This window comes from Balaenoptera borealis, assembly GCF_965194805.1.
Source record: "Balaenoptera borealis genome assembly, chromosome: X".
NCBI lineage: Eukaryota > Metazoa > Chordata > Mammalia > Artiodactyla > Balaenopteridae > Balaenoptera > Balaenoptera borealis.
The window spans coordinates 90,648,576-90,662,591 of record NC_138881.1 but is presented as its reverse complement, the minus strand read 5'-3'; the positions used below and the strand labels follow the sequence as shown (position 1 = coordinate 90,662,591).

Genomic DNA, 14,016 nt, shown 5'->3' with positions numbered 1-14,016 from the left:
GAACTCCCTCCCCCAATCCCAATCTAAAATTTACTTTTTCTTTTGAATGAGGCCTTATGCTTCATCTGAGGAGAGAACTCCTCTTCAATGGGCAATCCCTGATAAGAAAGCATGCTACGTTGTCTGGAAAAGCAAAGGAATGATATAACCGGTGGACTATCTACAGGCACAAAATGTTCATTGAATATTTCTCTACCACTTTTCTAGGCTATGTGGTTGGATTTTTACTGAGGGAGAACGTCCTCCTGAAGAATCCATGTGCCTGAAGGTGGGAAAATCAGGACATTCTCTTCCTTCATGTTAACCATTAAAACATCCACATCTAACAGCTTGCTTTTCTGGGAGGGTTGGGGCAAAATGAGATGAATATATTTAGACTTAGCAACAAAGAGAGAAAATGGTCCAGTTATTGCTAAAGTTGGTCCAGTTATTGCTAAAGTTGGAAAATGGTCCAGTTATTGCTAAAGTTGTAAATCTGATAAAAAATCTGGTATCAGGCTGATAAAATCTGACTAAATTGGCAATGATAGGCAGTACTAAGTATTTCTAGGGGTACCTTTTTTTTTTGCTTTAAAAAAGATTATTGGACGTCATCCTACCAATTGCAGAGGAGAATTCTTTGAAGTTTATAAGGCAGTCGGAGTTTTCATCCAACAATCTGAATGTCCATAAAGCTAGTGAGTCTCTGTTTGCAGAATGAGCCCAGGGACTCAGCAAGTGATACAACACTCTGAACTGCTGGCAGTCAATCTGATACTGTTCCAAATATGGCAGACTGGGATCATGGTGCTTCAATACTGGAGCTCTCAAACACCAATAGTAAGAAAAAAACAACTCTCTCTATTTAAGAAATGGAAAAAAAAAGCAAAGTCATTATATCAGAAAAAGTAACTTCATAAGACTTTTTTTCTTTTAAACATGTCTACTAAAGTAATTAAAGATAAAATAGTTGAACGGTTGTGGTAAAATTCTACTAAGAATATTATTTTTCATTTAAAGAAGGGAAACAGTACCTTAAAGATGACATAAAGTTCATCCAATTCATGAAGGCTCAATTTCACATCTTGTGATACAACACGCAACTTTAAAAGGATTAAAAGCAATTTAGAATTTAACACTTCAGCATAGAAATTCTCTTTGAATCCATTTAGAAATCTCCCTCTGCCAGAATAAAATATATTTTTTTAACTTTTTAAAGCAATAACAAAGGTAAATGTACCTATTTTGCCCTTTTAAAAAGTTGTACATAGACTACAGCTCAATTCTACCCTGATATGTAATTTGACCTTCATCTCTTCATATCCAGAGATAACTGCCAAAGGACAGCCACTGAATGTCTATAAATATAAGCAACAATATTCTATGGTTTTTTCCATATATTCCTGTCTTGCTATATAAGCAATCTGTCAAGTCACCACATGGGGTTGTCATTAAACACTTCAAAGGCACTGGGAGATGTACATTCCCTCTCTGTGCCAAAAAACGTAATCTATCCCAGAGCATAGAAAAATATGATTTGTTCCAAAATCCATTCTATGACATGAGCACAATTCTAATATGAAAACTAAAGTTAGCACACACACACTGTAAGCCAATGTCACTTTAACACAGATATCAAGAACCAGGCTAGGGCTTCCCTGGTGGCGTAGTGGTTGAGAGTCTGCCTGCTAATGCAGGGGACACGGGTTCGGGCCCTGGTCTGGGAAGATCCCACATGCCGCAGAGCAACTGGGCCCGTGAGCCACAACTACTGAGCCTGCGCGTCTGGAGCCTGTGTTCCGCAACAAGAGAGGCCGCGATAGTGAGAGGCCCGCGCACTGCGATGAAGAGTGGCCCCCGCTCGCCGCAACTAGAGAAAGCTCTCGCACGAAAACGAAGACCCAACACAGCCATAAATAAATAAATAAATAAATAAAAATTAAAATGGATAAAAAAAAAAAAAGAACCAGGCTAAACTATTTAGGAAAATTATCAAAGCAGAATATTAAAAGAATAATACAACACGAACAAATAGGACTCATTTCAAGAATCCAACAGAAGTCTAATATTAGGAATTCTTTAATGTACTTCACTACATTAATAAATATAACCTCAAGATACTGAAAAGTTATTTGATCAAAGTTAGCATTCAATATAGATTTTTTAAATGTCCCAAATCCCTTAACCTAGAAACTGAATGAAACTCCTTAATTTGATGAAAGGCATCCGTCAAAAATCAACAGCAAATATCATACTTAACAATAAAATACTAGAGGCATTTCTATTAAATTCCAGAATGAGACAAGGAAGACTGCTTCCACTGCTATTATTTAATACTTCTCTGGAGGTCCTACCCACTACAATAACACAAAAAAACTGAAAAGAGGTATATATATTAGGAAGGGCCAAAACTCTAAGACTAGAAATGATATGCTTGTCTATTCAGAAATTCAACTGAAAAAAATTAGAATTAATGAGAGTCAGTAACACAGCTACTTAAAAAAGCAACATGTGCAAATCAATAGCTTTTACATATACTATAATAAACAAATTAGAAAATATAAAGGAAAAAAGATCTCATTCATATTAGTAACAAAACCATAAAATATATAGGAGTAGACAAACCCAACAAGAAATGTGTAAGATCTATATGATGAAAACAATAAATGCTTACTAAAGGACATTTTAAAAGACATCATTAAAATGGATATTAAAAAGGAATTTTAAAAGCCTTACCAGATTTCAAAATGGACTATAAAGCCACAATAATTAAAACAGTGTGGGGCTTCCCTGGTGGCGCAGTGGTTAAGAATCTGCCTGCTAAGGCAGGGGACACGGGTTCGAGCCCTGGTCTGGGAAGATCCCACATGCTGCGGAGCAACTAAGCCCATGTGCCACAACTACTGAGCCTGCGCCCTAAAGCCTGTGAGCCACAACTACTGAAGCCCACTCACCTAGAGCCCATGCTCTGCAACAAGAGAAGCCACTGCAGTGAGAAGCCTGCGCACCACAACAAAGAGTAGCCCCTGCTCGAAGCAACTAGAGAAAGCCCACGTGCAGCAACAAACATCCAACGCAGCCAAAACTAAGTAAATAAATTAATTAAAAAAACAAAAACAAAAAACAATGTCCCCTGCATTGGCAGGCAGATTCTCAACCACTGTGCCACCAGGGAAGCCCCCAAATCATTTTAATGTTGGTTACTCCTGGGGTAGGAAACTTCTACTTTTTTACATTTCTATAATGTTTGAATTATTCACAATGAGCACGTATTCAGAAATGTTAAATTTCCCAGATTTGTATCTCTGAGGACTTAACCTTTAAGCAAGTAGGTTTACAAAAACAATACATGCTCATGATAAAAGCTCAAACAGCACAGAACGATTCATACAGCAAAGTAAAACACTCTCTCTTCCAACCAGAAATCTATTAATCCCACTCACCAGAAGCAACCAATATTAACAGCTTCTAATGTAGTCATCCAAATACTAAAAAGGAGTACTTAAAATACACTGTTTATTCCTTTTTCACTTTATCTTGGGTATCCAAGGATAATAATACATATTAGCAGCCTAGACTACTATGTAGGTCAGCTGTTCTTATTGATGAAGCACATCACAAATATGTTATGCTTAAATGCCTACATCATAGCATTCAATATTAAAGGTCACATAACACAAAACATGTTGGAGAAACCAATATGTTTCAACCAGAAAAAAATAACTTATTTCCTCTCAAAAAATTTACAGTAAGCTAAGCTGTGGCAAGAATCTAGCTCAAATGTATAGTTATTTTATTTTCTTCACATGAAATGATAATTTTTTAAATGAAGTTCAGGAAAAAAATGTTACTCCAATTGGTTTTCCCTCATTGGGTGGATACTCACCACATTCTGCTTTGTTGTTTCCTCTAGGGTCTGTATCACATACAACCTATTTCGACAGCGCATGCTGTATATATCTTCACAGCGAATATTCCCATATTTCTGCAAGAAATATGATTTCAGTGGATACTCATTCATAATAAATATCCACTTCTCTTACAATTGAATTTCATCAGATTCTATTCTCAGAGGCCTTGGTTTTATTCCTAGCTATTTTCCCAACTTGTTCAGTGATTATGCAAATTTTCACCTCCCACGTTTCAGTTTTTCTGTATATTCACAGGAGAGGATTCCATCTACTATGGGTCTAGACTAAGTACAAGAACACTGGTAAAATTCTTAGTCTCTAAGAAGAGAATATTTTTCAGCTTTTTATGCAGTGATAGATATTTAAAAGTGGTCATTATTTGTAAAACTATGTGAATAGTTTCATTTAATGAAAAGCAAACTGAAGCAGAGGAGGCGATATAACGTAGGAACAGTTCATAGAACTCATTTTTAAAGTGAAGTCAGATTTTACATTACCACATCTTTACTTGTATTATTATCTTACTCTTAATATACCACTAGAGATATAACTATAGTATCTATAATGTTAAATATGCTATGTAATTATATTTATGGTATAAGAAAAACTTACCTCATTTGACTCTCTAATCAAATCTGTAATATCCACTCTAATATGACTGCTTTTTTCATCACTTACATTTGAACCCTGCTGCACACTTGAAGGCAACGGGCTATCCTTATTAGTGACATTGTCAAAGAACCTATCCAAAAGTGACAGTAATACAAGAATCAGTAGAAGTAAAATGCAGAGAAAATGACAGCTCATTTCTCCCTAGTTCGAGATTAATTTCTACCAAGAGGACAAGAGACAGTCTTATGAGGGAGTAGAATTTGAAGATGGTTGGGAATTAGGAGGACATGGGACTGGGAAATGGGATGGTGATGAAATGACTTCAGAGGTGGGGAGGAGAGCATGGGGAAGCAGATAGGCTCAGAGTTCTCAGAAAATACCACATGGCCCAGTAAGGGTGGAATATAGGGTATGTAGAGGCACGTGAGGAGAAATAATTTAAGAAAGATACATTGAGGCCTTAACATTGAGAGTTCTAAATACCAGAGTGAGGTGTTTATACTTTATTCTGTACATAAATGGGATTTGATGCACCATTACAAGTTACCCAAATATTCATATATTCATTCATTTAACATATACAGTGTATACACACACACACACACACACACACACACACACACACACACACACCCCACACACACATGTGTTTCAATACAAAATAGAATTCACAGAAAAGGCAACAGGAAAATAAAGCTCAGCTTACCTGATTGAAACCACTTGAAAACACTTGAAAACCAGAACAATTTCCCCCCACTGGATATTTAATATTATCAACCACCTTTCCCCCCCTCAAATTACTCTTACACACTTTATAGCTCGAACTGGGACTATGAAAGTCCCAGCATACTGAATCAACCATATTAGATGTTAGTGTAAATGTTTATATAACCTAGTGGTTTACTTCAAAGTGAACTGACTTACTTTTGTTATATTCTATTTAGAAACAGAGGAGTGGACTTTAGGCCTAGCGTTTTCATTCAACCAGCTTTGTGACTTTGGGCAAATTATTTAAAGTTTCTAGGGCTCAGTTTCCTCATCTATAAAATAAGGGGTTTGAACAACATAAGCTCTAAGGGGCTCTCCAGATTTAAATGTTATGATTCTCACAGTACCTGTTTAAAGCTGTCACGGCTTCAGCATCATCTTTACATGCCAGAAGTTTGTCTAAATTATAGTCAAGTATTGCCAATCCCAGTTGTAAAATGGCCTTTATTCCATCATAGAAGAAACAGTCCACCACATTCACTGCACTTTCAATAGGTAGCACACTAATAAAAAGTGTGAGGAACCATGAGAGAGAAACTGAGGAAAAGAATGTCATATCAGTCATATGTTCAGTCAGCTGGGGAAGGTGATCTCTGATAAGTTCTTCAAAGACTGCCTGATCCACCAAGGCACCTGGAGAACATAAAAAGAAATTTTAAAATGAACACCTTTCAAAAGGACTTGTTTCCAATACCTTCCCACTTCTATTAGTAGGCTGATATATCTCATTTCTCTTCCTTAAATTATGAATTTCTTCAGTGCCTTTTCTATATTTCACGCATCTCTTTATCTGCTAGCAGTATCATGCATCAAGAAGCACTTGAGAAACTCAATTCATATTCATTTGAACCGTTATTTATGGAATCTTTATTATGTGCAGAAACCTGTAATAGGTACTATAAGAGATACACCAATTAATTAAATGGTCTCATCTTCAAAGCGTTTAATCTCTAATAGAACTTGCGATAAATAGACAAATAACTATAACACAAGACAATACAATCAACGACCTAGCCATGACACCAAAGGCTTATGAGGGTACAAAGGAGACCATCTATGGTTTTAAGGTAGGGGATAATGGATCTATAAATATTTGATGACTGAAGAAAATATTATATAATTAACAAACTAAGAACTTGATCCTTCTTTCAAAGCTTGCATATATCTTTACAATTCATAAAAATGTGGAGATTTTAAGCTGATTAAAATCTCTCTCTCATCAAGAAACTATTAAAATTTTTCCAGTAGCTCCAGATGCTTCAGATCACCACTGTTTTAGCAATACAGAGATAGTAAACTTAAAACTTCTATTTTATAAGGAAACAGACCAGGCACTTTATTTTTAAAAAGCAACATATTAAATAATACGTTTTTCCAATCACGTTCAGTGCAAAAAGCTCTTCTCTTGAGCCTGTCAGTGAATGTGATATTTTGATATTGCTTGCATTTTGTATATTTTGCAACTTAATTGATCAGTTCTTCCATTTGATAGGTAACTGGATAGACAAGAGGCCTATAAATTGTTTAGAAAAGAAATATGTGTTCGTATATGTATATGTGTTTTGTTTTTTACCAATGATTCGACGATTAAAATAATCAGGTAACATTCGTTCACATACAGCAACCAGAAGCCAAAAAGCTTCTTCCTCTTTTGCATACAGAAGCAACACTGAAGTCAAAATGTTCATTGCCTAAAATTCATAGAAAAATAAAAAATAAATATTGTTGGGGTAATAATTACATTTCTTCTTCACACATAGTAATTTTCAGCAATAACAACAACTATGAGAGTAATCATAATGGAAACATGAGAACTCTGAGCCAGTCCAAAGCAAAACAAGGTGAAGTCAGACTAACGTTTGCTAATCAGTTATTTTACACGGTACATTCAAGGAAAATGAAGCAGTAATATCATGGACATAGCACACAATAAGTAAAACCTCTCTAAATTGAGACTAATTTCAAGGAGTAAAAAATATTAATTATCGCAAGTCTTAAAAAAAACACTACATACTTTGAAGGACATACTAACATTGGAGAAACAAACTTCATCTGTATTTTCAACTACCTACAGGAGAACATCCCTTAGATGTCAATCATCCTCAATTGTGTCTGAAACTAAATCTTCTTTCCTCTATTAAATAGGATTCTCTTCTTTGCTACCTTAATTTTGATCATGCTAGAAACACTTTATCTGCCACATCCAATTTGTCTTCACATCCTAGAGTTTCTTCTTATAAAATGTCTTTTATTTTTATTTTTATTTATTTATTTATTTGGCCGCACCACGCAGCATGCAGGATCTTAGTTCCCTGACCAGGGATTGAACCTGTGCTCCCTGCAGTGGGAGTGCAGAGCCCTAACCACTGGACTGCCAGGGAATTCCTAAAATGTCTTTTAGATTTTATTTATCCTCTCCATTCCCACTACCACCCTAACTTTCTCCTTCTTCTAATCTATCTTCCATACAAATGTCAGATCACTACTTTTATATAACATTTGGCCATAGCCCTTATTATAAAGATAATAAACCCTTAATGTATAGAATCTGGGAAGAATGGAAAGGTGTGAAGAAAATTAAATCTCCTGTACCCTACCTACCCAGAGATCACCACCATTAACAAGCTGATGTACTTTTTTGTGTTTGTATTTCCTTCCTTTTTCCCCTTCTAAAATTTAGACCAAACTGTATATTAAAGTTTGATTTTTCACTTAGCATTATATTATACATTTTCAATGCCATTAAATAAGTCTTCTAAAACAGTATTTTTAATGACTGTAAAAAATCTATTAAGTTGAATATACTATAAATTATTTAGCTATTCTACTATTATTGAACATTTAGGTTGATTTCAACTCTTCACTATTATATATAACACTGCAGTGAATATCTCTGTATATAAATCTTCATCCAAGTGGTTTACTATTTTCTCAGTAAAGATACATAGAAATTAAATTATTTGGTCAATGAATATTATTTGTGTGTGTGTGTGTGTAATTAGTACTAAATATTCTTTATCTGATACTATACATAAACCACACTAAAATGCCTTTCATTAAGTAAAAGGCAATATTTTAGATAGATAGAGAATTTTAATTAAATTGACATAGTTAAGACCAAAAAGAGAAAGTGGACATTGCCAGTGTATCTTCAGCTCTTGCCTTAACAGGCGAATGAACACAACTTGAAACACAGGTGAATCTTGCTGTTCTATGAGACAGTGAAGAGATCTTCTCAATATTTAAATATATTAATATAACCAGTTATAGAAATCTAAATATAAAACCAATCTCCTATAGGGTTTGAGAAGGCATTCACCATACCCCTGAAAAGTTTAACGTTTCTTATTCAAGTTTAATCATCTCTTTAGAAGGGGAAAAGAGTGATAGTACTTGTTGAACCAGAATTACTATCAAAATTCAAAAAGCTGACCATATTCTTTTTTTTTTTAAATAATCAACATGCCATTAAGGTACATATATATATATATATATATATATATATATATATATATATATATATATTTGTTTTAAACAGCAATTTATTTATTTTTTAAATTTTATTTATTTATTTATTTTTGGCTGTGTTGGGTCTTTGTTGCTGCATGCAGGCTTCCTCTGGTTGCGGCAAGCGAGGGCTACTTTTCATTACGGTGCAGAGGCTTCTCATTGCGGTGGCTTCTCTTGCTGCAGAGCATGGGCTCTAGGTGTGTGGGCTTCAGCAGTTGTGGTGCATGGGCTCAGTAGTTGTGGCTCACGGGCTCTAGAGCGCAGGCTCAGTAGTTGTGGCGCACGGGCTTAGTTGCTCCACGGCATGTGGGATCTTCCCGGATCAGGGCTCAAACCCGTGTCCCCTGCATTGGCAGGCAGATTCTTAACCACTGTGCCTCCAGGGAAGTCCAAGCTGACCATATTCATTTAGCCACAAACCAATCTTATTTAAATCAGGACAGAAATATTACCTCAGCCATTCATGATCTGAATTGCAGTGTATGAGATCAATTTAAATATGGTACACATAAAAAATCATGAGACATTTGTTTCGTAATAAATATGGCAGTGGTCAACTATTACTCATTAGTAGCTTTTTTGAGATAAGCTATCAAGTCTGCCCTTTCTCTCTTCTTCTTAAACCCAGTGAAGATCATTTTTGTTCCAGGGATGTACTTCTTGGGATTCCCCAAATACTCCATCAGCATCTCCTCTCCCCAGGTGATGCTTTTGTTCTTATTGGCATCTGTGTAAGAGACTCTGAAAGTCTGACCTGTCTTTCACCCAAACAGACCATGGAGATTTGGCCCAGTCTTGTGCTTGCCTCCCTGTTCCACAGTATGGCACTGGGCACACTTCTGAACAAAAATCTTGCCCTTCTCAACATCACCCATTTTTAATTTATTTATTTTTGGCTGTGTTGGGTCTTCGTTTCTGTGCGAGGGCTTCCTCCAGCTGTGGCAAGCGGGGGCCACTCCTTATCGCGGTGCGTGGGCCTCTCACCATCGCAGCCTCTCTTGTTGCGGAGCACAGGCTCCAGACGCGCAGGCTCAGCAGTTGTGGCTCACGGGCCCAGCTGCTCCGTGGCATGTCAACATCACCCATTTTTAAATCATTCTTTCTCTGTGCACAACTAAGAGGTTCCCCTGAATATTATTTTTAAACGACTTGATATTACTGCCAAATTGTACTCCAGAAAGACTGTACCAATTTGTATTTCTGACCTATAGCATTTGAATGTTTACTTCACTGCTCCTTTGCCAATACTAAGAATTGTAATAATTAAAATTGTCTTTGCTGATTTGATAGTGAAAATGGTATCTCATGGTTTGAATTTGAGTTTCTTTGATATTGAACTTCCTTTTTTAAACTTTATTATCAATCTGTATTTTTTTCTGTGATTCATCTTTTCATGTCCGTTGCTCATTTTTAGAATTCAACACTTTTCTTATAGGTTTGTATATTAAGTATGTCAATCCTTTGTCAGATTTGGTACAATATTTGACTTCAAGTTTAGTTTTTACTCCATCATTTTCCTGTTCATGAAGCCATAATGGGAGGAGCATCAGTGAAAATGGCAGAGTAAGGCTCTCCGAAAATGCTTTCCTCTATAAAAGCAACAAGAACACTAGCAAAAATCATCAAAATCAAATTTTCAGAACTCTGAAAATGCACCAAAAGCTTACAGCAATTCAGGAAGCCTTTACTTAATAAAATGGTTGAATCTCAGTAAAAACAGTGAGCTCTGTGGCATTTTAAATCATCCAAGTTCCATTCCTCCTCAGCTTTACAGAAGCCTGAAAAACCAACATTCAGCAATCATGGTGAAAAGCAGCACCTAGCAGCCATGGTAGGGAACAGAAGGGGGCTGGAGCGCCTTCAAAGTCCCATTCCCAGAGAACTGTCATTATTTGACCCGTCTGGTCATTCCCTGGAAAACCGCACTCATAAGGCTGTCTTTATTTGACCTGACACAGAGCTCACCCAAGGCAAACAGCCTTTCCTTGAAAAATTTTCCTTGAAAAAATCAGAAGCAGTTGTTGAACATGCGGCTGCCTGAGGCAGTGGATAACAACTGGGCCAAACAATAGGCTAATAAAGGGTTAAAGTGAAAAGCTGGGGAATGGGATATCCAAAAGGGGCTTTGGAACGCTCTAACTTATTCCTGGGAATCTAGAAGGCAAAGTGCATGATATGGCTTCATGCCTGCCCAGAGCTGTATGCATGCTCATGAAAGAACAGAAAAAGCCCTAAGCTCTTACCTCTGGCTAATCTTGAGTCTCTGCACAAACAGGAAGTGATAGAGAATAGAAAAAAAATATGGAAAACTCAACAAAATCAAAAGTTGGTTCTTTGAAAAGATTAAAAAACCTGAAACACCTGTAAGTAGTCTAACCAAAAAAAAAGAAAGATACAGAGAGACAGAGAGAGAGAGAGAAAGAGAGAGAGACTCAAATTAAAATCAGGAAATAGAGAACATTACTACCAACCTTAACAAAAATAAAAAGGATCATAAGGGAATACAATGAACAACTGTATGCTAACAAACTAGACAACCTAGATAAAATGGACAATTTCCTAGAAAAACCACCAAGACCAACTCAAGAAGAAACAGAAAAATCTGAAAATACTTATTATAAGTAAAGAGACTGAATTAATAATGAAAAAACTTTCTGCAAAGAAAACTCTAGAAACAGATGGCTTCACTGGCCAATTCTACCACAATTTAAAGAATTAACACCAATCCTTCATTAACTCTTCAAAAAATAGGCGTGGAAGAAACACTACCTAGCTCATTCTTTGACATCCTGACACTAAAACCAGACAAAGACATCACAAGAAAACGATTATCAATACATTTTATGAATATAAATGCAAAAATCCCTAACAAAATACTAGAAAACTGAACCCAATAACATATAAAAAGGATTACACATCATGACCCAGTAAGATTTATCCCAGGGATACAAGAGTGGTAAAACAGGAAAGTCAACAAGGGGAGGACCTTCAAGATGGCGGAGGAGTAAGACGTGGAAATCACCTTCCTCCCTACAAATACATCAAAAATACATCTACATGTGGAACAACTCTTACAGAACACCTACTGAACGCTGGCAGAAGACCTCAGACTTCCCAAAAGGCAAGAAACTCCTCACGAACCTGGGTAGGGCAAAAGAAAAAAGAAAAAACAGAGACAAAAGAATAGGGATGGAACCTGCACCTCTGGGAGGGAGCTGTGAAGGAGGAAAAGTTTCCACACACTAGGAAGCCCCTTCACTGGTGGAAACGGGGTGGGTGGCGGGGGCGAAGCTTCGGAGCCACGGAGGAGAGTGCAGCAACAGGGGAGCAGAGGGCAAAGCGGAGAGATTCCTGCACAGAGGACCGGTGCTGACCAGCACTCACCAGCCTGAGAGGCTTGTCTGCTCACCCGCCGGGGCAGGTGGGGGCTGGGAGCTGAGGCTCGGGCTTCGGAGGTCAGATCCCAGGGAGAGGACTGGGGTTGGCTGCGTGAACACAGCCTGAAGGGGGCTAGTGCGCCACGGCTAGCCGGGAGGGAGTCCGGGAAAAAGTCTGGAGCTGCTGAACAGGCAAGAGACCATTGTTTCGGGGTGCGCAAGAGGAGATTCAGAGCCCCACCTAAATGAGCTTCAGAGACGGGCACAAGCCACGGCTATCAGCACAGACACCAGAGACGGGCATGAAATGCTAAGGCTGCTGCTGCAGCCACCAAGAAGCCTGTGTGCGAGCACAGGTCACTATCCACACCTGCCCTCCTGGGAGCCTGTGCAGCCCGCCACTGCCAGGGTCCCGTGATCCAGGGACAACTTCCCCGGGAGAATACACACCGGCCTCTGCTGCTGCACGCTTGCCCCGCATTCCGTACCCCTCCCTCCCCCCAGCCTGAGTGAGCCAGAGCCCTGCATCAGCTGCTCCTTTAACCCTGTCCTGTCTGGGCGAAGAACAGATGCCCTCAGGTGACCTACATGCAGAGGCGGGGCCAAATCCAAAGCTGAACCCCAGGAGCTGTGTGAACAAAGAAGAGAAAGGGAAATCTCTCCCAGCAGCCTCAGGAGCAGCGGATTAAATCTCCACAGTCAACTTGATGTACCCTGCATCTGTGGAATACCTGAATAGACAAGGAATCATCACAAAATTGAGGTGGTGGACTTTGGGAGCAACTGTAGACTTGGGGTTTGCTGTATGTGACTGACTAGTTTGATTTTTATGTTTATCTTAGTATAGTTTTTAGCGCTTGTTATCATTGGTGAATTTGTTTATTGGTTTGGTTGCTCTCTTCTCTTTTTTTAATTACTTTTAAAATTCTTTTAATTTTAATAATAATTTTTAAAGATTTTTTATTTTAATAACTTTATTTTACTTTATTTTACTGCTCTTTCTTTTTTTTCTCCCTTCTCTTCTGAGCCATTTGGCTGACAGGGTCTTGGTGCTCCGGCCGGCTGACAGGCCTGAGCCCCTGAGGTGGGAGAGCCGAGTTCAGGACATCAGACCACCAGAGACCTCCTGAACACACCTAACATCAATTGGCGAGAGCTCTCCCAGAGATGGATGGAAAAAGATATTCCATGCAAATGGAAATCAAAAGAAAGCTGGAGTAGCAATTCTCATATCAGACAAAATAGACTTTAAAATAAAGACTATTATAAGAGACAAAGAAGGATACTACATAATGATCAAGGGATCAATCCAAGAGGAAGATAGAACAATTGTAAATATCTATGCATCCAACATAGGAGCACCTCAATACATAAGGCAAATGCTAACAGCCATAAAAGGGGAAATTGACAGTAACACAGTAATAGTAGGGGACTTCAACACCCCACTTTCACCAATAGACAGATCATCCAAAATGAAAATAAATAAACACAAGCTTTAAATGATACATTAAAGAAGATGGACTTAATTGATATTTATAGGACATTCCATCCAAAAACAACAGAATACACTTTCTTCTCAAGTGCTCATGGAACATCCTCCAGGATAGGTCATATCTTGGGTCACAAATCAAGCCTTGGTAAATTTAAGAAAATTGAAATCGTATCAAGTATATTTTCCGACCACAACGCGATGAGACTAGATATAAATTACAGGGAAAAAACTGTAAAAAATACAAACACATGGAAGCTAAACAATACACTACTAAATAACCAAGCGATCACTGAAGAAATCAAAGAGGAAATCAAAAAATACCTAAGAACAAATGACGATGAAAACATGATGACCGAAAACCTATGGA

The 14,016-nt window shown here is 37.7% G+C and overlaps 1 protein-coding gene and 1 pseudogene across 8 annotated transcripts in view; both read right to left on the bottom strand.

The window, feature by feature from the left end:
- Positions 1-14,016, bottom strand: part of TBC1D8B (TBC1 domain family member 8B) — an 85,188-nt gene that overhangs the window by 10,153 nt on the left and 61,019 nt on the right. For 5 of the 7 annotated variants that reach the window (XM_082377053.1, XM_082377054.1, XM_082377058.1 and 2 more), the window contains 6 exons: positions 6,844-6,961; positions 5,618-5,903; positions 4,503-4,632; positions 3,866-3,964; positions 1,014-1,082; positions 600-840 (listed from right to left, as the gene is read on the bottom strand). In XM_082377053.1, the coding sequence (XP_082233179.1) occupies positions 600-840; positions 1,014-1,082; positions 3,866-3,964; positions 4,503-4,632; positions 5,618-5,903; positions 6,844-6,961 (943 nt within the window). Of the gene's footprint in view, positions 1-599; positions 841-1,013; positions 1,083-3,865; positions 3,965-4,502; positions 4,633-5,617; positions 5,904-6,843; positions 6,962-14,016 lie in introns of those variants that run through there. The other 2 variants (XM_082377056.1, XR_014239567.1) reach the window with 2 other exon arrangements.
- On the bottom strand, positions 6,968-13,320 carry LOC309620768 (cytochrome c pseudogene; annotated as a pseudogene). Its single transcript has one exon. The product of its transcript is annotated as a cytochrome c pseudogene (transcript).